This window comes from Mastacembelus armatus, chromosome 17, assembly GCF_900324485.2.
Source record: "Mastacembelus armatus chromosome 17, fMasArm1.2, whole genome shotgun sequence".
Classification (NCBI taxonomy): Eukaryota; Metazoa; Chordata; class Actinopteri; order Synbranchiformes; family Mastacembelidae; genus Mastacembelus; species Mastacembelus armatus.
Genome location: NC_046649.1, coordinates 22,578,190 through 22,598,388, shown reverse-complemented (window position 1 = coordinate 22,598,388; position 20,199 = coordinate 22,578,190). Strand labels below are relative to the sequence as shown.

The 20,199-nt window shown below is 42.9% G+C and overlaps 3 protein-coding genes and 1 pseudogene across 3 annotated transcripts in view; 1 reads left to right on the top strand and 3 right to left on the bottom strand.

Moving 5' to 3' along the window:
* Positions 1–35: 35 nt before the first annotated feature.
* On the bottom strand, positions 36–1,708 carry LOC113134196 (tripartite motif-containing protein 16-like; annotated as a pseudogene).
* Positions 1,709–5,538: 3,830 nt separating this feature from the next.
* LOC113134570 (tripartite motif-containing protein 16-like) lies at positions 5,539–7,139 on the bottom strand. Its single transcript, XM_026314019.1, has 2 exons — positions 5,880–7,139; positions 5,539–5,640 (listed from the first exon to the last, which is right to left on the bottom strand). The coding sequence occupies exons 1-2, from the start codon at positions 7,098–7,100 to the stop codon at positions 5,539–5,541; spliced, it is 1,323 nt and encodes a 440-aa protein (XP_026169804.1). The 5' UTR covers positions 7,101–7,139.
* Positions 7,140–12,390: 5,251 nt separating this feature from the next.
* Positions 12,391–13,508, bottom strand: LOC113134606 (E3 ubiquitin/ISG15 ligase TRIM25-like). Its single transcript, XM_026314061.1, is given in 2 exon segments — positions 12,391–12,563; positions 12,565–13,508. Coding segments are annotated over 2 exon segments (987 nt in total). The 3' UTR covers positions 12,391–12,520.
* Positions 13,509–15,208: 1,700 nt separating this feature from the next.
* Positions 15,209–20,199, top strand: part of LOC113134014 (receptor-type tyrosine-protein phosphatase N2-like) — a 178,509-nt gene continuing 173,518 nt past the window's right edge. Inside the window, exon 1 of the mRNA XM_026313186.1 lies at positions 15,209–15,492. Coding sequence (XP_026168971.1) covers positions 15,396–15,492 — 97 coding nt within the window. The 5' untranslated portion in view covers positions 15,209–15,395. The remainder of the gene's footprint in view (positions 15,493–20,199) is intronic.

Here is a 20,199-nt window from a genome sequence, read left to right as displayed (position 1 = left end):
AAAAAGCACTTTAAATAACTTCTGTATTATTAACTTTAGCTACAGAACTCAGCAGTGTCTGCACTAGAATAAGGAAGCCAGAGTCCAGCATAGAGAGGCTGAGTGAATGTGGTCTGGACTCTGTGGAGGAGAGTCATGGTTTCAGAAACACTGTAGAAGGACAGAATACCTGCTCTGGGATCCAGGTACACTCCTACTCTGGAGGACTGAGGACCTGACACTGGAGTTCTGATGTTGTTGTGCCAAAAGTTATAACTGTCTTGTTGACAATATAATGCCCAAGATTTGTCATTGAATCCAAATACAGATTCATCCGAACTCCCTGCTCTGCTGATATTCTTGTATGTGACTGCTACAGAAACTCCTGTCCCGCTCCACTTCACCTCCCAGTAACAACGTCCAGTCAGACTCTCTCTACTCAGGACCTGACACCATTCAGTGAATCTGTCTGGGTGACTGGAATAAGACTGATGTTGACTCATTACTGTTGCTTTTCTGTTTCCCTCAGACAATAACAGCCATGTGTTTGCTGTGTTTGGGTCCAGTGTGATTTCCTGTGAATATTGTAAGAATCCAGCTCTGGTCTTGGGCTCTGGTTGTGGTAGTAAAACATCCACTTCAGTCAGAGCCCTTGAGCTGTTTGTCCATTTCTCCCTCAGAATGTCCTGTAGTTTATCTCTGAGCTCTGACACAGCTGCTGTCACGTCCTCAAAGTATCTCAGAGGACGGATATTGATGCTGGATGAGTCTGTAGGTTCACTGAGAGCTGACACTGAGGGGTAGTTCTGTAGAAACTGGGTGTGATCCTGTGTGTGTGAGAGCTGCTTCAGATCAGCGTCTTTCCTCTTCAGCTCAGTGATCACCTGCTCCAGCTTCTCCTGAAGCTCTTGGTCTTGACTCACTTCAGTTTCCTGCTGGGATCTGATCTGCTGCTTCACATCAGAGCGTCTTTTCTCCAGGAGACTGATCAGCTCAGTGAAGATCTTCTCACTGTCCTCCACTGCTTTATCAGCAGAGCTATTGATGGTCTCCAGCTGCTGCTGAAGCACCTTCACATCTTTCTCTCTGTCCTGGATTCTCTGCTGGATTTTCTGTCGACTCCCCTCGAGCTCTCTCTGCCTCTCAGTCCTTTCTGCTGCAGCTGAGACTGTGTCGTGGCCTTTATGTTCATCCACAGAGCAGAGATAACAGATACACTGCTGATCAGTGCGGCAGAACATCTTCATCACCTCATCGTGACGAGAGCAGATGTTGTCCTGGAGCTTCTTGCAGGGCTCCACCAGCTTGTGACTCTTTAACTGAGCTACATCATAATGAGGCTGGAGGTGTTTCTCACAGTAAGACACCAGACACACCAGACAGGACTTGAGGGCTTTCAGTTTTCTCCCAGTGCAGACATCACAGGCCATATCTTCAGGTCCAGCATAGCAGTGATCAGCAGGAGCAGCTTGGAGTCCAGTCTTCTTCAGCTGCTCCACTAAATCTGCTAACATGATGTTTTTCACCAGGACAGGTCTCGGTATGAAGGTCTGCCTACACTGAGGTACACAGTGTAGATATTCTTCTCATCCTCTTCATCCCAGTGAGTTTTAATACAGGTCATGCAGTAGCTGTGTCCACAGGGAACAGTCACCGGATCCTTCAGTAGATCCAAACAGATCGAACAAGAAATTGATTCCTGGTCCAGCTGAGCTCCTTTCTGTGCCATTTCACCTCTCAGTGGTAATGACTGTGGGACTTTGTTAGAAGTGAAACTAGTTTGAGGTCTGATCTAAACAACAGGTCTTTGTACAGTGAATGTGGTCTGTCAGCTCCTGCACCTCCCCTCATGTTGGTTACACCCATCATCAAACTGTAGATCTGGAGGAAACAAGGAAATATGTGGACAGACTGGAGCTGCTGTGTGAGAGCAGAGGGAGGGTTATCAGGCTGAGCCTCATTCCAGGACGAAGTTTGGTCTGAGAGAGAAACTGTGTTTTCAACAACAGATTTAATTTCCTAAATAAAAACACTTGTAATCTCATCTTTTAATTGGTAAAATAATTTGGGATGTCTGGATGTAGAGATGGCTGCTCAGGTTTCTTAGTTACTTCATTTTCATCCATCATCTGCAGCTTATCCTGGAACATCCAAGATCACAGTGGATGGAGCCAATCCCAGCATGCAGTGGGTGAGAGGCGGGTCCACCCTGGACAGATCAACAGCCAATCACAGGGCTGACACACAGAGACACACTCACATTCACACTCACGATCGGTTTAGAGTCACCAACCAACCTGACCTGCATGTGTTTGGACTGTGGGAGGAGAAAACCCACACAGACACAGGGACAACATGCAGACTCCACACAGAAAGGCCCCTGGTCCACCTGGGTTCAGACCCTAATCCTGACCTGCATGTGTTTGGACTGTGGGAGGAGAAAACCCACACAGACACAGGGACAACATGCAGACTCCACACAGAAAGGCCCTGGGTTGAATAAGATTCAAACCTGAAAACCTTTTGCTGTGAGGCAGATGTGCTAACCACCTCAGCACTGAGCTGTCCCTAATTATCTCTTTGTTTTTTTTAGCCTGGGGACACACCAGAGGATTTCATGCCTGATTTGACCCGTCCAGTGATCGTGGTCCGACTCCAGGTTTGTTGTGGCTGATTATCTGTCTAAACAATCCTCAAGTGTTTGGTGTCAACACGATTATTTTACTGCTCCTAATCAGGAAGGAGCCTCACACGTTTGATATTTATGCTTCCTGGTCTCCCCCAATAGCCAATGAGAGCGAGCATCCCGGATGATGTCACCAACCAGATGTTTACGTTGTGGTAATGTTGTCTTGTACAATATGTTAAAAAAATCTTGTGTTGTTGACATAATTTAACAAGTATGTCTTCGTTATTAACACTCTGGGGTCTGAGGGTGTTTTGGGGCCCTGGGCAAGTTTTGACATGTCCTGACATTTGTGCTTTTTTCAGTTGCTGTTAAACATATTAATGGCTAAAGTCTGATAACACTGTAATCAGCACAAACTGGACTACAATAATATGTGAACAAATTTTCTAAGATACTTTTTTTAGTAGAAAGGGTATATGTGAGAAGGCGTGTCTGATCATAAATAATCATGTGATTTACCTGAGAAGACAAAGACCTGCATAATGAGCTGCATAATGAGCCTTTCAGTCAGGAATCTGGCTGAGAGGGAATTAGTGCAGTACAATGCAAATGCAGACGTTTGTCATCTGAGTCATGTTTTTCTTTTGACGACAAAGTAAACTATTCGTCGTAGTCCGTAACCATGCAAAGCACTTCTTAACATGCGTAACGTGAAATCATGCAAATACACAGAAAAAGTCAATTCTATGATGAAGTTTGATGTTTTATGTCATTTCACGTGGGCGTGCACATAATTACCTGGTTCACCTCAGATTATTTCCATATGAACAGTGTGCTCAGTGTGAGGTGGGATCACATTAGCTATAGTGAAGTGAGAATGGAGAAACCTTACCGCTCTTTACTTTCATACAGATTACGTAAAAAGATATTATTTGGTTTTGACTTGAATTGTTTCAGTTAACTGAAAACATTTCAAGCTTTCTAGCCATATATTTCTCATGTCTTTGAGTCAAACATTCACTGACATTCAGGTTGTTTTATTTACATGTCTGTGAAGAGAGATGACAGAGACAGAGAAGACAGAGAGCGCACCCTGTCTGCTTTCTTTATTTTATGAAAGCACAGCATTTTGTTGTTATTATGAGTGTATACACATAAAACTAGACCTTTTACAGATTCAAATGATATATTGCTTTTATCTGTACAATCAAAACTGACGGAGTAATTTAAGTTCATTTCAGCGTTATCAGGAGAAGATGCCACAAAATGCGCAGACGCGTTTGTCAAGGGTTAATGTATATTAATGCCAATTTTGGAGCTGGTTATGTTTTGATTTGCTGACATGTTGGTGTGATGTAAATGTAAACAACATCCAGTTGGTGATGTCTTCCAGGCTGCTCGCTCTCATTGGCTATTGGGGGCGACCAGGAAGCATAAATATCAAACGTGTGAGGCTCCGACCTGATCAGGAGCAGTAAAATAATCGTGTTGACACCAAACACTTGAGGATTGTTTAGACAGATAATCGGTCACAACAAACCTGGAGTCGGACCACGATCACTGGACGGGTCAAATCAGACATGAAATCCTCTGGTGTGTCCTCAGCCTTAAAATGCAATTTACTTCAACTGTTCAGTCAAACACAAATTCAGTAGATGAGAAAACAAACAAAGTGAATCACTTGCACACAGTCACATTCCTGCATAAAAGTTAATGAAATTATTGTCTCAATGTTTTTATTACATTCATTATAATTACAATATAGAGTTTTAAGTTTTATGAGTATTTTAATGTTAAAAACATTTCAAATCCAAAAAGTTCTATCAATAGAAATATTCAAACATTTAGAGCACAGAGGTTCAGATTTTCATGTGGACAAATGTCAGTTCAGATAAAGAACCATCCTGAGCAGTGAGATCCTCTATGGATAAACAGACACAGAGTTCCCCCTAAAGAAACTCCAACATAATAAATCAACATGAAAACATTTCAAACTATCACTCATCCTGTCTGATTAGGTGAACTTGTGTCTCTGCTTTAAAAACATGCACTTTAAGTAACTTCTGTATTATTAAATATTTTACCAGTCTGTTGTGGCCAGTACTTTGTTCTCCTCTGTGGTCTGCTGGGGGGGGGGGCAGCATTGCAGCCAGTGACTCTAACAGACTGAATAAACTAACAAGGAAGGCTGGCTCTGTCATTGGCACCTTCTCCAAAAGGCTCAGACAGCTTCGTTGTCTTAAGGATCGCTACAGGAAATCCTTCCTGCCTCATGCCATAACTCTGTACAACACATCTTCACTGTGTGTCAGATAACAACCTGGACTGACTGTTTTAATTGGCAATATTTGCACACAGGTTCTCACAATAGTCACTTTCACTCTCTTAGAATTTTTTTTTTTTGCACACCTTGTATAGTATTGTATTGTCTAGTCTGCCCACTTAGTGTATATTGTTTTTTTTAATATATTTTCTATATTCCTCTATCTTTTTTAAAAAATTTCCTATATTTTTTTCTTTCCTTGTAAGGTAAGATTAAGTTTATGTTGAGTGCCTGTAACGTGCTGCTGCAACAGAATTTCCCAGTTTGGAATGAATAAAGTATTTCTATCCATCTATCCATCTATCCATCTATCTATCTATCTATCTATCTATCTATCTATCTATCTATCTATCTATCTATCTATCTATCTATCTATCTATCTATCTATCCATCTATCTATCTATCTATCTATCTATCTATCTATCTATCTATCTATCTATCTATCTATCTATCTATCTATCTATCTATCTATCTATCTATCTATCTATCTATCTATCAACTTTAGCTACAGAACTCAGCAGTGTCTCCATTAGAATAAGGAATCCAGAGTCCAGCATAGAGAGGCTGAGTGAATGTGGTCTGGACTCTGTGGAGGAGAGTCATGGTTTCAGAGACGTTGTAGAAAGACAGAATACCTGCTCTGTGATCCAGGTACACTCCTACTCTGGAGGACTGAGGACCTGACACTGGAGTTCTGATATTGTTGTACCTAAAATAATATCTGTTTTGTTGACAATATATTGCCCAAGATTTGTCATTGAATCCAAATCTACATTCATTCAACCTCCCTGCTCTGCTGATATTCTTGTATGTGACTGCTACAAAAACTCCTGTCCCGCTCCACTCCACCTCCCAGTAACAACGTCCAGTCAGACTCTCTCTGCTCAGGACCTGACACCATTTAGTGAATCTGTCTGGGTGACTGGAATAAGACTGTTGACTCATTACTGTTGCTTTTCTGTTTCCCTCAGATAAGGACAGATATGTGTTTGCTGTGTTTGGATCCAGTGTGATTTCCTGTGAGTATTGTAAGAATCCAGCTCTGGTCTTGGGCTCTGGTTGTGGCAGTAAAACATCCACTTCAGTCAGAGCCTGTGAGATGTTTGTCTCTTTCTCCCTCAGAATGTCCTGTAGTTTATCTCTGAGCTCTGACACAGCTGCTGTCACGTCCTCAAAGTATCTCAGAGGACGGATATTGATGCTGGATGAGTCTGTAGGTTCACTGAGAGCTGACACTGAGGGGTAGTTCTGTAGAAACTGGGTGTGATCCTGTGTGTGTGAGAGCTGCTTCAGATCAGCGTCCTTCCTCTTCAGCTCAGTGATCTCCTGCTCCAGCTTCTCCTGAAGCTCTTTGACTTGACTCACTTCAGTTTCCTGCTGGGATCTGATCTGCTGCTTCACATCAGAGTGTCTTTTCTCCAGGAGACGGATCAGCTCAGTGAAGATCTTCTCACTGTCCTTCACTGCTTTATCAGCAGAGCCATTGATGGTCTCCAGCTCCTGCTGAAGCACCTTCACATCTTTCTCTCTGTCCTGGATTCTCTGCTGGATTTTCTGTCGACTCCCCTCGAGCTCTCTCTGCCTCTCAGTCCTTTCTGCTGCAGCTGAGACTGTGTCGTGGCCTTTATGTTCGTCCACAGAGCAGAGATAACAGATACACTGCTGATCAGTGCGGCAGAACATCTTCATCACCTCATCGTGACGAGAGCAGATGTTGTCCTGGAGCTTCTTGCAGGGCTCCACCAGCTTGTGTCTCTTTAACTGAGCAACATCATAATGAGGCTGGAGGTGTTTCTCACAGTAAGACACCAGACACACCAGACAGGACTTGAGGGCTTTCAGTTTTCTCCCAGTGCAGACATCACAGGCCACATCTTCAGGTCCAGCATAGCAGTGATCAGCAGGAGCAGCTTGGAGTCCAGTCTTCTTCAGCTGCTCCACTAAAGCTGCTAACATGATGTTTTTCACCAGGACAGGCCTCGGTGTGAAGGTCTCCCTACACTGAGGGCAGCTGTAGATATTCTTCTCATCCTCTTCATCCCAGTGAGTTTTAATACAGGTCATGCAGTAGCTGTGTCCACAGGGAACAGCCACCGGATCCTTCAGTAGATCCAGACAGATCGAACAAGAAATTGATTCCTGGTCCAGCTGAGCTCCTTTCTGTGCCATTTCACCTCTCAGTGGTAATGACTGTGGGACTTTGTTAGAAGTGAAACTAGTTTGAGTTGTGATCTAAACAACAGGTGTTTGTACAGTGAATGTGGTCTGTCAGCTCCTGCACCTCCCCACATGTTGGTTACACCCATCATCAAACTGTAGATCTGGAGGAAACAAGGAAATATGTGGACAGACTGGAGCTGCTGTGTGTGAGAGCAGAGGGAGGGTTATCAGGCTGAGCCTCATTCCAGGACGAAGTTTGGTCTGAGAGAGAAACTGTGTTTTCAACAATTTAATTTCCTAAATAAAAACACTTGTAATCTCATCTTTTAATTGGTAAAATCATTTGGGATGTCTGGATGTAGAGACGGCTGCTCAGGTTTCATAGTTACTTCATTTTCATCCATTATCTGCAGCTTATCCTGGAACATCCAAGATCACAGTGGATGGAGCCAATCCCAGCATGCAGTGGGTGAGAGGCGGGTCCACCCTGGGCAGATCAACATCCAATCACAGGGGTGACACAGAGACAGACACTCACATTCACACTCACGATCAATTTAGAGTCACCAACCAACCTGACCTGCATGTGTTTGGACCGTGGGAGGAGAAAACCCACACAGACACAGGGACAACATGCAGACTCCACACAGAAAGGCCCCTGGTCCACCTGGGTTCAGACCCTAATCCTGACCTGCATGTGTTTGGACTGTGGGAGGAGAAAACCCACACAGACACAGGGACAACATGCAGACTCCACACAGAAAGGCCCCGAGTTGAATAAGATTCAAACCTGAAAACCTTTTGCTGTGAGGCAGATGTGCTAACCACCTCAGCACTGAGCTGTCCCTAATTATCTCTTTGTTTTTCTTAGCCTGGGGACACACCAGAGGATTTCATGTCTGATTTGACCCGTCCAGTGATTGTGGCTCGACTCCAGGTTTGTCGTAACTGATTATTTGTCTAAACAATCTTCAAGTGTTTGGTGTCAACATGATTATTTTACTGCTCCTGATCAGGAAGGAGCCTCACATGTTTTATATTTATGCTTCCTGGTCTCCCCCAATTGTCAATGAGAGCGAGCAGCCTGAATGACATCACCAACCAGAAGTTGTTTACATTGTGGTAATGTTGTCTTGTACAATACGTTAAAAAAACCTTGTGTTGTTGATATAATTTTCTTCTCATCCTCTTTATCCCAGTAAGTTTTAATACAGGTCATGCAGTAGCTGTGTCCACAGGGAACAGTCACCGGATCCTTCAGTGGATCCAGACAGATCGAACAAGAAAAGGTTTCCTGGTCCAGCTGAGCTCCTTTCTGTGCCATTTCACCTCTCAGTGGTAATGACTGTGGGACTTTGTTAGAAATAAAACTAGTTTGAGCTGTGATCTAAACAACATGTGTTTCTGCAGTGAGTGTGGTCTGTCAGCTCCTGCACCTCCCCTCATGGTGGTTACACGCATCATATGATATGATATGGTGAGTGACGCTTATTAGCCTTTGTACCCAACGTCACCAAGAGCTGGTTACATCAATCATCAAACTCAGATCTCTGACAGGGAGCAAAGAAATAAATGCGTTTGAGGGCAGGAAAAGGCAGAAATGGTTATCAGTGTATAACTGAAGATAAGGGTTTATAGACTATAAACCTGTTTCTAACTTAAGACTTTTTTTTAACTAAGCTCCTGACAACTTCATTATTTCTTCACAATTCTGACTTTGCTGAGGAAACTACAAGTCAGAGTACAAATGGGAACCCTTAATAAACTATTAAAAAGTAGACAATATTCAGACCATCAGATGCTTTCCAAGAGAAAAGAGCTTCATTTTGTTAATGTCCAAATGAGCCTTTTAAATCTACATAGGGAGCAGGTCTCCTTTTACGGAGGCAGCCATGTTGTGCCGCCATGTTTCTACAGCAGCCCAGAAAGGACAAACACTGGCTCTAGACAGGGAATCACATTTTCTTTTAATGGTGATGGCTACCGTATCCTCCATCCTGCCTGGAAATGGGTGGTGGGGTGTAAGGGGTGCTCAGAAGGCTGCATTCTGAAATCTCACCACTAGATGCTGCAAAATCTTTCACATTTTAGACGCTGCACCTTTAACCCTCTGGGGTCTGAGGGTGTTTTAGGGCCCTGGACAAGTTTTGACATGCCTTGACATTTGTGCTTTTTTCAGTTGCTTTTAAACATATTAATGGCTAAAGTCTGATAACACTGTAATCAGCACAAACTGGACTACAATAATATGTGAGCAAATTTTCTAAGATACTTGTTTTAGTAGAAAGGGCATATGTGAGAAGGTGTGTCTGATCATAAATAATGATGTGATTTACCTGAGAAGACAAAGACCTGTATAATGAACTGCATAATGAGACTTTCAGTCAGGAATCTGGCTGAGAGGGAATTAGTGCAGTACAACGCAAATGCAGACGTTTGTCATCTGAGTCGTGTTTTTCCTTTGACGACAAAGTAAACTATTCGTCGTAGTCCGTAACCATGCGAAGCACTTCTTAACATGCGTAACGTGCCATCATCCAAATACACAGAAAAAGTCAATTCTATGATGAAGTTTGACGTTTTATGTCATTTCACGTGGGCGCGCACATAATTACCTGGTTCACCTCAGATTATTTCCATATGAACAGTGTGCTCAGTGTGAGGTGGGATCACATTAGCTATAGTGAGGTGAGAAGGGAGAAACCTTACCGCTCTTTACTTTCATACAGATCACAAAAAAAGATATTATTTGGTTTTGACTTGAATTGTTTCAGTTAACTGAAAACATTTCAAGCTTTCTAGCCATGTGTTTCTTATTTTTATGAGGCAAGTATTCACTGAGATTCAGGTTGTTTTATTTACATGTCTGTGAAGAGAGATGACAGAGACAGAGAGGACAGAGAGCACACCCTCTCTGCTTTCTTTATTTTATGAAAGCACAGCATTTTGTTGTTATTATGAGTGTATACACATAAAACTAGACCTTTTACAGATTCAAATGATATATTGCTCTTATCTGTACGATCAAAACTGACGGAGTAATTTAAGTTCATTTCAGCGTTATCAGGAGAAGATGCCACAAAATGCGCCGACGCGTTCGTCAACCCCAGAGGGTTAATGTATATTAATGCCAATTTTGGGGCGGATTTTGTTTTGATTTGCTGACATGTTGGTGTGATGTAAAGCTACACAACATCCGGTTGGTGACATCATCCGGGCTGCTTACTCTCATTGGTTATTGGGGGCGAACAGGAAGCATAAATATCAAACGTGTGAGGCTCCGACCTGATCAGGAGCAGTAAAATAATCGTGTTGACACCAAACACTTGAGGATTGTTTAGACAGATAATCGATCACGACAAACCTGGAGTCGGACCACGATCACTGGACAGGTCAAATCAGACATGAAATCCTCTGGTGTGTCCTCAGCCTTAAAATGCAATTTACTTCAGCTGTTCAGTCAAACACAAACTCAGTAGATGAGAAAACAAACAAAGTGAATCACTTGCACACAGTCACATTCCTGCATAAAATTTAATGAAATTATTGTCTAAATGTTTTTATTACATTAATTAGAATTAAAATATTGAGTTTTAGGGTTTATGAGTATTTTAATGTTAAAAACATTTCAAATCCAAAAAGTTCTATCAATAGAAATATTCAAACATTTAGAGCACAGAGGTTCAGATTTTCATGTGGACAAGTGTCAGTTCAGATAAAGACCCATCATGAGCAGTGAGATCCTCTATGGATAAACAGACACAGAGTTCCCCCTAAAGAAACTCCAACATAATAAATCAACATGAAAACATTTCAAACTATCACTCATCCTGTCTGATTAGGTGAACTTGTGTCTCTGCTTTAAAAACATGCACTTTAAGTAACTTCTGTATTATTAAATCTTTTACCAGTCTGTTGTGGCTAGTACTTTGTTCTCCTCTGTGGTCTGCTGGGGGGGGGGGCATTGCAGCCAGTGACTCTAACAGACTGAATAAACTAACAAGGAAGGCTGGCTCTGTCATTGGCTGCAGACAGGAGATCTTTGAGGCTGTGATGGTGCGGAGGACACTAAACAAACATTTATCAGTCATGGACAACCCTGACCACCCTCTCCATCCTGTGCTGGAAAGACAACGGAGCACCTTCTCCAAAAGGCTCAGACAGCTTCGTTGTCTTAAGGATCGCTACAGGAAATCCTTCCTGCCTCATGCCATAACTCTGTACAACACATCTTCACTGTGTGTCAGATAACAACCTGGACTGACTGTTTTAATTGGCAATATTTGCACACAGGTTCTCACAATAGTCACTTTCACTCTCTTTGAAATTTATTTTTTTTGCACACCTTGTATAGTATTGTATTGTATAGTCTGCCCACTTAGTCTATATCTTTTTTTTTTAAATATAATTTCTATATTCCTCTATCTTTTTTAAATAATTTCCTATATTTTTTTCTTTCCTTGTAAGGTAAGATTAAGTTTATGTTGAGTGCCTGTAACGAGCTGCTGCAACAGAATTTCCCAGTTTGGAATGAATAAAGTATTTCTATCGATCTATCTATCTATCTATCTATCTATCTATCTATCTATCTATCTATCTATCTATCTATCTATCTATCTATCTATCTATCTATCTATCTATCCATCTATCTATCTATCTATCTATCTATCTATCTATCTATCTATCTATCTATCTATCTATCTATCTATCTATCTATCTATCTATCTATCTATCTATCTATCAACTTTAGCTACAGAACTCAGCAGTGTCTCCATTAGAATAAGGAAGCCAGAGTCCAGCATAGAGAGGCTGAGTGAATGTGGTCTGGACTCTGTGGAGGAGAGTCATGGTTTCAGAGACGCTGTAGAAGGACAGAATACCTGCTCTGGGATCCAGGTACACTCCTACTCTGGAGGACTGAGGACCTGACACTGGAGTTCTGATATTGTTGTACCTAAAATAATATCTGTTTTGTTGACAATATATTGCCCAAGATTTGTCATTGAATCCAAATCTACAGTCATTCGACCTCCCTGCTCTGCTGATATTCTTGTATGCGACTGCTACAAAAACTCCTGTCCCGCTCCACTCCACCTCCCAGTAACAACGTCCAGTCAGACTCTCTCTACTCAGGACCTGTTCTGATGAAGTGAATCTGTCTGGGTGACTGGAATAAAACTGTTGTCGACTCATTAATGTTGCTTTTCTGTTTCCCTCAGATAATAACAGACGTGTGTTTGCTGTGTTTGGATCCAGTGTGATTTCCTGTGAATATTGTAAGAATCCAGCTCTGGTCTTGGGCTCTGGTTGTGACAGTAAAACATCCACTTCAGTCAGAGCCAGTGAGATGTTTGTCCATTTCTTCCTCAGAATGTCCTGTAGTTTATCTCTGAGCTCTGACACAGCTGCTGTCACGTCCTCAAAGTCTCTCAGAGGACGGATATTGATGCTGGATGAGTCTGTAGGTTCACTGAGAGCTGACACTGAGGGGTAGTTCTGTAGAAACTGGGTGTGATCCTGTGTGTGTGAGAGCTGCTTCAGATCAGCGTCTTTCCTCTTCAGCTCAGTGATCTCCTGCTCCAGCTTCTCCTGAAGCTCTTTGACTTGACTCACTTCAGTTTCCTGCTGGGATCTGATCTGCTGCTTCACATCAGAGTGTCTTTTCTCCAGGAGACGGATCAGCTCAGTGAAGATCTTCTCACTGTCCTTCACTGCTTTATCAGCAGAGCCATTGATGGTCTCCAGCTCCTGCTGAAGCACCTTCACATCTTTCTCTCTGTCCTGGATTCTCTGCTGGATTTTCTGTTGACTCCCCTTAAGCTCTCTCTGCCTCTCAGTCCTTTCTGCTGCAGCTGAGACTGTGTCGTGGCCTTTATGTTCGCCCACAGAGCAGAGATAACAGATACACTGCTGATCAGTGCGGCAGAACATCTTCATCACCTCATCATGATGAGAGCAGATGTTGTCCTGGAGCTTCTTGCAGGGCTCCACCAGCTTGTGTCTCTTTAACTGAGCTACATCATAATGAACCTGGAGGTGTTTCTCACAGTAAGACACCAGACACACCAGACAGGACTTGAGGGCTTTCAGTTTTCTCCCAGTGCAGACATCACAGGCCACATCTTCAGGTCCAGCATAGCAGTGATCAGCAGGAGCAGCTTGGAGTCCAGTCTTCTTCAGCTGCTCCACCAAAGCTGCTAACATGGTGTTTTTCCCCAGGACAGGTCTCGGTATGAAGATCTGCCTACACTGAGGGCAGCTGTAGATATTCTTCTCATCCTCTTCATCCCAGTGAGTTTTAATACAGGTCATGCAGTAGCTGTGTCCACAGGGAACAGTCACCGGATCCTTCAGTAGATCCAGACAGATCGAACAAGAAATTGATTCCTGGTCCAGCTGACCTCCTTTTTGTGCCATTTTACCTCTCAGTGATAATGAACGCCTGATAGTTTCACTTCTACACAAGTCTTTTGTTCCCATTCAAACAGCACTAAGTTCTTTTTCTACGTGCTCACTTGCTGATATGGTGAGTGACGCTTATTAGCCTTTGTACCCAACATCACCAAGACTGGGTTACACCAATCATCAAACTCAGATCTCTGATGGGGAGTAAAGAAATAAATGTGTTTAAGGGCAGGAAAAGGCGGAAATGATTATCAGTGTATAACTGAAGATAAGGGTTTATAGACTACGACTCTGTTTCTAACTTAAGACTTTTTTTAAAACCATAAGCACATTACAACGTCATTATTTCTTTGCATTTCTGCTGACTTTGCTGAGAAAACTACAAATCAAAGTACAAACAGTTCAAGGTGCATGTCCCAGGACTTTTCTGTTACACTTTAGTGTGTAATCACTGGAAACAGTTTAATTTTGTTAATGTCCAAATGAGCCTTTTAAGGCTACATAGGGAGCAGGTCTCCTTTTATGGAGGCAGCCATGTTGTGTCACCATGTTTTTACAGCAGCCCAGAAAGGACAAACACTGGCCCTAGACAGGGAATCACATTTTCTTTTAATGGTGACGGCCACCGTACCCTCCATCCTGCCTGGTGTTATGACCCTAGTGGTCATTATGTGTGGTTGCTGGTTCTCCCCTCCCCAGTCTGTATATGTGTGTATAGATGTGTGACAGGAGGGGGCGTGGACTACCCATGGAGCTTGGGATTGGTCGGGTCAAACGGACTTGACGTTTTCGAATTGGTGCAACCTTCCGGGAAGACAATAAGAAGTTGCGACCAAGTCCTGGAAGGGAGAGCTCTTCTCTGATCTCTTCCGCTCCCAAGCCAGCATTCGTTGTGATCGTCGTTAGTAGGAAATTTTGGACATTCGTTTTGGTTTCGTGCATCAGTTTTTGTAGTATAGGATTTGTAGTGTTTCTTTTGAGTAGAAATGTTTGTATAACTCACATTGTATATAGCGAGCACTGTTTGTTTACTAGCCCTAGGAGGAAGCTAGGGCTTTGTTTTCATTTTCTCCTGTGTATTTTAGTTAAGGGGTGCTCAGAAGGCTGCATTCTGCAATCTCACCACTAGATGCTGCTAAATCTTTCATATTCTACACACTGCACCTTTAAGGGGGATATTTAGATTGACAGAAATATCCCATTAATCAAACAAAACAAAGCTGCAGTGTGTCAGAAGAATAACAGACTTTTACAGACTCAATGCCCCTCTCAGCACTCTCCAGCAATTCACTTCAGAAAACACTGAAACCACTTTTTATTTGCTGTTTGGAACAAATGTACTTAACTGTACTGGTCTTGTCCACGATGAGGGTAAATCCACTTATTCTGACATGCTTTGGATCAATCTGTTTTGGTTTTCACATAATGTGTTGAACAGCAGCAGTGTGTGTTTGTGTGTACATGCATGTACAAGCAATTCTCCTTATTTGTCAACAAATGTTTTATTTTATTGTGAAAATATTAACATGAAATATAATAACTTATTTCTTTGTTTGGTTTTATAACTGACTGTTGTTGTAAACCAGTTATTTATAAACACAAATTACATTCACCCATTCATCATGTTTATACAGATTACTTTTATTTTCCGAGCTTTTATTTTGGAAATCCCCACCGGAGGCAGCGTGCCCACCTGTTCGCGTGTTGACGCCGTGAGTCCGGAGCCTCCAGCAGCAGCAGAAACGCCCTGTGCATCCTCCTCTCTCCTCCAACATCCACCCGCCGTGCGCGTCCCGGCTCTCCTGCCCTCCTCCAGCCACTCTGACCAGGAAGGACCAGGATCCAGGCCTCGGTGGACGAGATGGTGTTTTAACGCCTGGTGGAAAAACCCGAAGAGACATGAATCCTCCGCCGTTTTCCTTCCTCCAGCACCTCCTGCTCCTCCTCCTCCTCGCTTCCCTCAGCTGCTCCCCCGCTTCGGCCGACAGGAGGTTCGGTGAGTCCATTACCGCATGATTATTTTCTTAACGTCGACGTGACCGGAGCCGCGTCCGCACCGTCCCCGGTTCTCCTTATAGACCGGAGGAGACGGTCTCTGTGTCAGCTGAGCCGCGGAAAAACAAACACGGCGGAAACCTCGCATCGTTACCGTAAAGTCCCGGTGCAGAATCCTGCAAAGTGCAGCTGCTGTAGGGCAGATTAGCTCCACCGTAATGCTCCTGAAAACATCCTAAAAGTGAAAAGACAAAAATAATATGAGAAAATAAATTGGAAAAATATTTTAATTTTAATTTATAATATTTATATTTTGTGTGGAATATTTCAAATAATTCAGTACTTCATATATATCTATATAATATTTATTTGTAACATGTACATGTATGTAAAATAAAAGTACCAGGTGAAATATTTAGTTATAAGTAAAAACTAATTATTTCGGAGTAAATAAAGAATCACAATAATCAGAGGGTCTGTGAAAAACAAGCTTATACATAACATCCAGGTTCTAGCTCTGTGCTGCTGATAGAGGCCAGTATTGATCGTAAATAACAAGGTGTGTGTGTGTGTGTGTGTGTGTGATGACTGTAGACATGAATTCCTCTCATGCACAGTCTATAAATACCTGATATCTAATTTGCCCTCTGAGATTTGGAGCCTGCAGGATGACTGATGCAGAGATGTGTTGTAGGAGGTGGTGAGAGGACGAGGAGGAGGAGGAGGAGGAAGAAGCTGGTGCTGAGAGGGAGGTGTGTGTGTGTGTGTGTGTCCAGACCGTCCTCGCTCCTTCAGATTACATAACCAGCATCCAGAGAGTGTGGCAGCACAGACTCAGCTGAGGACGAAGCTGCTGAGCTGCAGTTACATGGATTGAAACCAAGAGACTCCAGTTCAAACACAATAAGAAATGTGTTCACTCGCAGGAAACAGAACAGTAGAAGAAGAATCAGTCTGACTGGGTCGATGGTTCTGTGGATTCTGGCTTTGTTCGTCTTCTCAAACTCTTGTTTCGACAACTGGTTGTTTGGGGCCTTTGGACTATCAGGGTGTTCAACAATCCTTAAATCTGTGAAAGGCTCCAACAAAAACGTCGTATCAGCCACAGACCAGTTTGGTTTTGGTGCAACCATGTTTCTGTCCCCCTGGAAACTCAACCTGTCACCTAAAGTTCCGCCCCATGTCGGGCAGAAAGAACCTGTTTATTCTAACAAGAGAGAAACGATAATTTCCTGTTGATGGGATTATTAAAGGTTTTTACTCCCCCTCACCCCTACTGGAAACTCCTGATCGGGCCGGATCGGCCCAGTCTGCTCCCACTGAGGTGGTCACATGATGCAGGTTTATATTAGTGCCGCATCAGGTTCCATGTGAACTCAGCTGGGCTGCAGGTTTCAGCCTCTCATTCTACAGGTTTAGTGACCCCACAGGAGCTTTTATTTTGTTGACCCCACAGGAGCTTTTAGTTTGTTGCACAGTTTTGGCATCTCATTTTCTCTTCTCATATAATTGATTACATATAATTTAACTTATTTATTTCCAAGTTATTTAAACATGCAGAGTATTAGATTAGTTTGACTGATGTACAGAGACCCAGACCCCAGGGGGCCCTGAAAGCTGCAGGCCTCTTCAGCTCCACTGGTTTTGGCAGTTTAAAAAGGGAATGTGTTAAAAGTACATTATGCCAAACCTATGACAAAGTTAAAGGACCTCAGTGGCATATGATATAGATGATATATAATATATTTTGATGTTATATATAGACGTTATTAGTTTGTCCATCCATCCATCACATATACCCCCTTAGTCCTTTAACCAGGGTCCCAGGGATCAGCTGGAGCCTATCCCAGCTCTCTTTGGGTGAAAGGCAGGGGTCCACCCTGGACAGGTCCCCAGTCCATCACAGGGCCACATAGAGACAAACAACCTCACACACTCACACTCACTCCTATGGGCAATTTAGAGTCACCAATCAACCTGACATACATGTTTTTGGACTGTGGGAGGAAACCAGAGTACCTGGAGAAAACCCACACAAGCACAGGGAGAACATGCAGACTCCACACAGAAAGGCCCCTGATGGGTTTCAGACCAGGAACCTTCTTGCTGTGAGGCAACAGTGCTAACCACTATTCCGCCATGCTGCCCTTATTAGTTTGTTTACTTATCAAACATTTGTTGGTTAAAATTGATATTTTTATTTCTTTCCAGTGTTTTTCACCTTTGGCAAACAAAACAACAATTTCCTGCATCTTTAGGTTGATGTGACGTCCACATTGTAGTGCAGTGGTTAGTACTGTTGCCTCACAGCAAGAAGGTTCTGTGTTTGAACCCAGGTGGACCCGGGGCCTTTCTGTGTGGAGTCTGCATGTTGTCCCTGTTTCTGTGTGGGTTTTCTCCTCCCACAGTCCAAACACATGCAGGTCAGGATTAGGGTCTGAACCCAGGTGGACCCGGGGCCTTTCTGTGTGGAGTCTGCATGTTGTCCCTGTGTCTGTGTGGGTTTTCTGTTTTTGGGGATTTTTAGTTTTAACCTGCTTCATAAAAAAACCTTAAAATTTTCAACTTGTATAAAGTCAGACATTGGGTGGACTGAGAGAATCCCTATAAATGTCCTCCTTCAGGGACCTATATATTAAAAATTTTAATCAAAAGTTTATAGTGACCTTGTGCACATTATATTCTAGCAATATTTAAAAAGTTGCTGTAATAATCCTTCAGGGAGCCATCGTGGCCCCGCGCACTGAGGATACTGTGACCTGAACACGCTTGTCGTTTTTCATTTCCTCTGTTAGTGCTCTGCGCCTCTAATACTCTCATAACACTGAAATATTCATGTAGTAAATTTATAAGGAGCTGTAATTTGTCTGAACGCCGACTTCACGGTGACCTTGACGCGTTTCATGATCGGTTTATTGCATATTTATACTCCGGAAGAAAATGATCCAAAAACAAAATCAACAGAACCAGGAGCCGTGAGCGGACTTGACGACGCTCGTGTTTTTTATTTCGGTCGATGCTTGACTGGAGATAATAAGTGATTTTAAATCAGTTTTAAGATGTAACCCTCAGTCCTCCCTGTAGTTGGTCGAATATATCACGTTTGTGTGAGGGAAGTGTGTGTGTGTGTGTGTGTGTGTGTGTGTGTGTGTGTGTGTGTGTGTGTGAAGGGTTTTTATGCTGACACAAATTCAATATCAGATGCAGGAAGAAGTTTAAAGAAAGAGACATTTACCTTCGACGCTGATGATGATCTGGGCTCAGTGGGAGGAAATGGGTTTCGTTCAGGTCACACACTTGATCTTCACATGGCTGAGATCTTCATACTCCACAAAATAATTTCCTACAACAGATTCCCAGTTTGAATGTCCAGTCGTTTGTGTTTTCCCAGTGAAGGATTAACTGTGGTTGATGGCTGCAGGTGTCATTTTACCTTGGACGTGAACTATGTTGTTATAATTGCAGGATCAACCCTGTGAATGAATTTTTTTATTAAATTCTCTCTCATGAACGTTTGATCAGTTCCATGCTCTCTGGCTGAATTAAAAGTTTCATCCAGACCTGCTGCTGCAGAAAAACCGGTGCAGTGATTTAAGTGGAACATTTTTGCAGAGCAGTAACAGCATCAGCAGACTGCAGGCTTACACCTGTAGCATCCCAGCATATGCCATCCATTATCACTAGCAGTTTATAGCTCTTACACACCTTTAGCCTCATGCACTGGATTTTTACTCTGGATGATGAAGTGGCCGCTCCAGGTGGGAACGATGCCCAGTCGCTGGTTTTAGCTTCAGTTGTTTTCTGCTCTGTTAGTTTGGCACCAGGTCACGGCTCAGCTGAACACAACTTCCCCCTTAACGCGGCACGTAGTGACGCCTAGTGTCATTGCTGTGACTTATTGATTCTGTGTTTTATGAAGTGGATCAGAACCACCTTTTCGCAGGTGGAATATCATGAATTCAGATCTTTATTTCTTCATTCTGAGACATACTGCACATCCAGTTTTGATTAATCTTCCCATATTTAATTGTCTCAGTGGCTCTAAGTTTAGAAAGTTTAATAATTAATGTGATGGTGCATCAGGTGCATGTTAATACATGAATAATTTAACAGTGAGAGGAGTACCTTCACTTCTTTTACTTGCATACAAGGTACTGCAGCAAAACTAGAACTGCAGCCACTCGTGTTTATTCTAATGAGCCGTTATGAGTTTATTGTCGGTCAGTTTCCGTCTGACGTGCTTGATATATTTACAGAAAACAGGAAGATATTGTCTTGTCTCAGCTGCTGTTGGTCCCTGCAGTGACTTGTGTTGATGTCTGCAGTGTTTTCTCACTGTGTGTTCAGCTCAGGTCACCTAATCATTAACCTGGACCGGGACCAGCTCTCCTGGTGTGACCGTCTCCATGGCCGTGCCACGCTCATTAACGTTTCATTCGTGCTGATTGGTCGGTCGGGTCGGTGCAGAGCTGCTGAGGTGGTTTACTGAATCTCACTGGTGCAAAACGCAGCTGTAATGCTGATAATGTTAACGTTGCCTCTGCTGTCTGTTCAACCTGGTTCTGAATAAACATTTGGGCTTTGAGCACGTCAGTTAAGCTTCACCTTCTTTTTAGGAGATGCAGTTCTGTAAAACTGTGTCACAGTTAAGTTACAAAGCTGAAAAACTATCAGTGCTGAAGTTGTTTGCAGTGATGCTATTGGCAGA

Excerpts from the sequence above, each read along its gene's own strand:
- LOC113134570 (XM_026314019.1), bottom strand. The coding sequence starts at position 7,100 with ATGGCACAGAAAGGAGCTCAGCTGGACCAGGAATCAATTTCTTGTTCG. Across the intron at positions 5,641-5,879 it reads AGGGAAACAGAAAAGCAACA|GTACAACAATATCAGAACTC; the intron begins GTAATGAGTCAA and ends ATATTATTTTAG.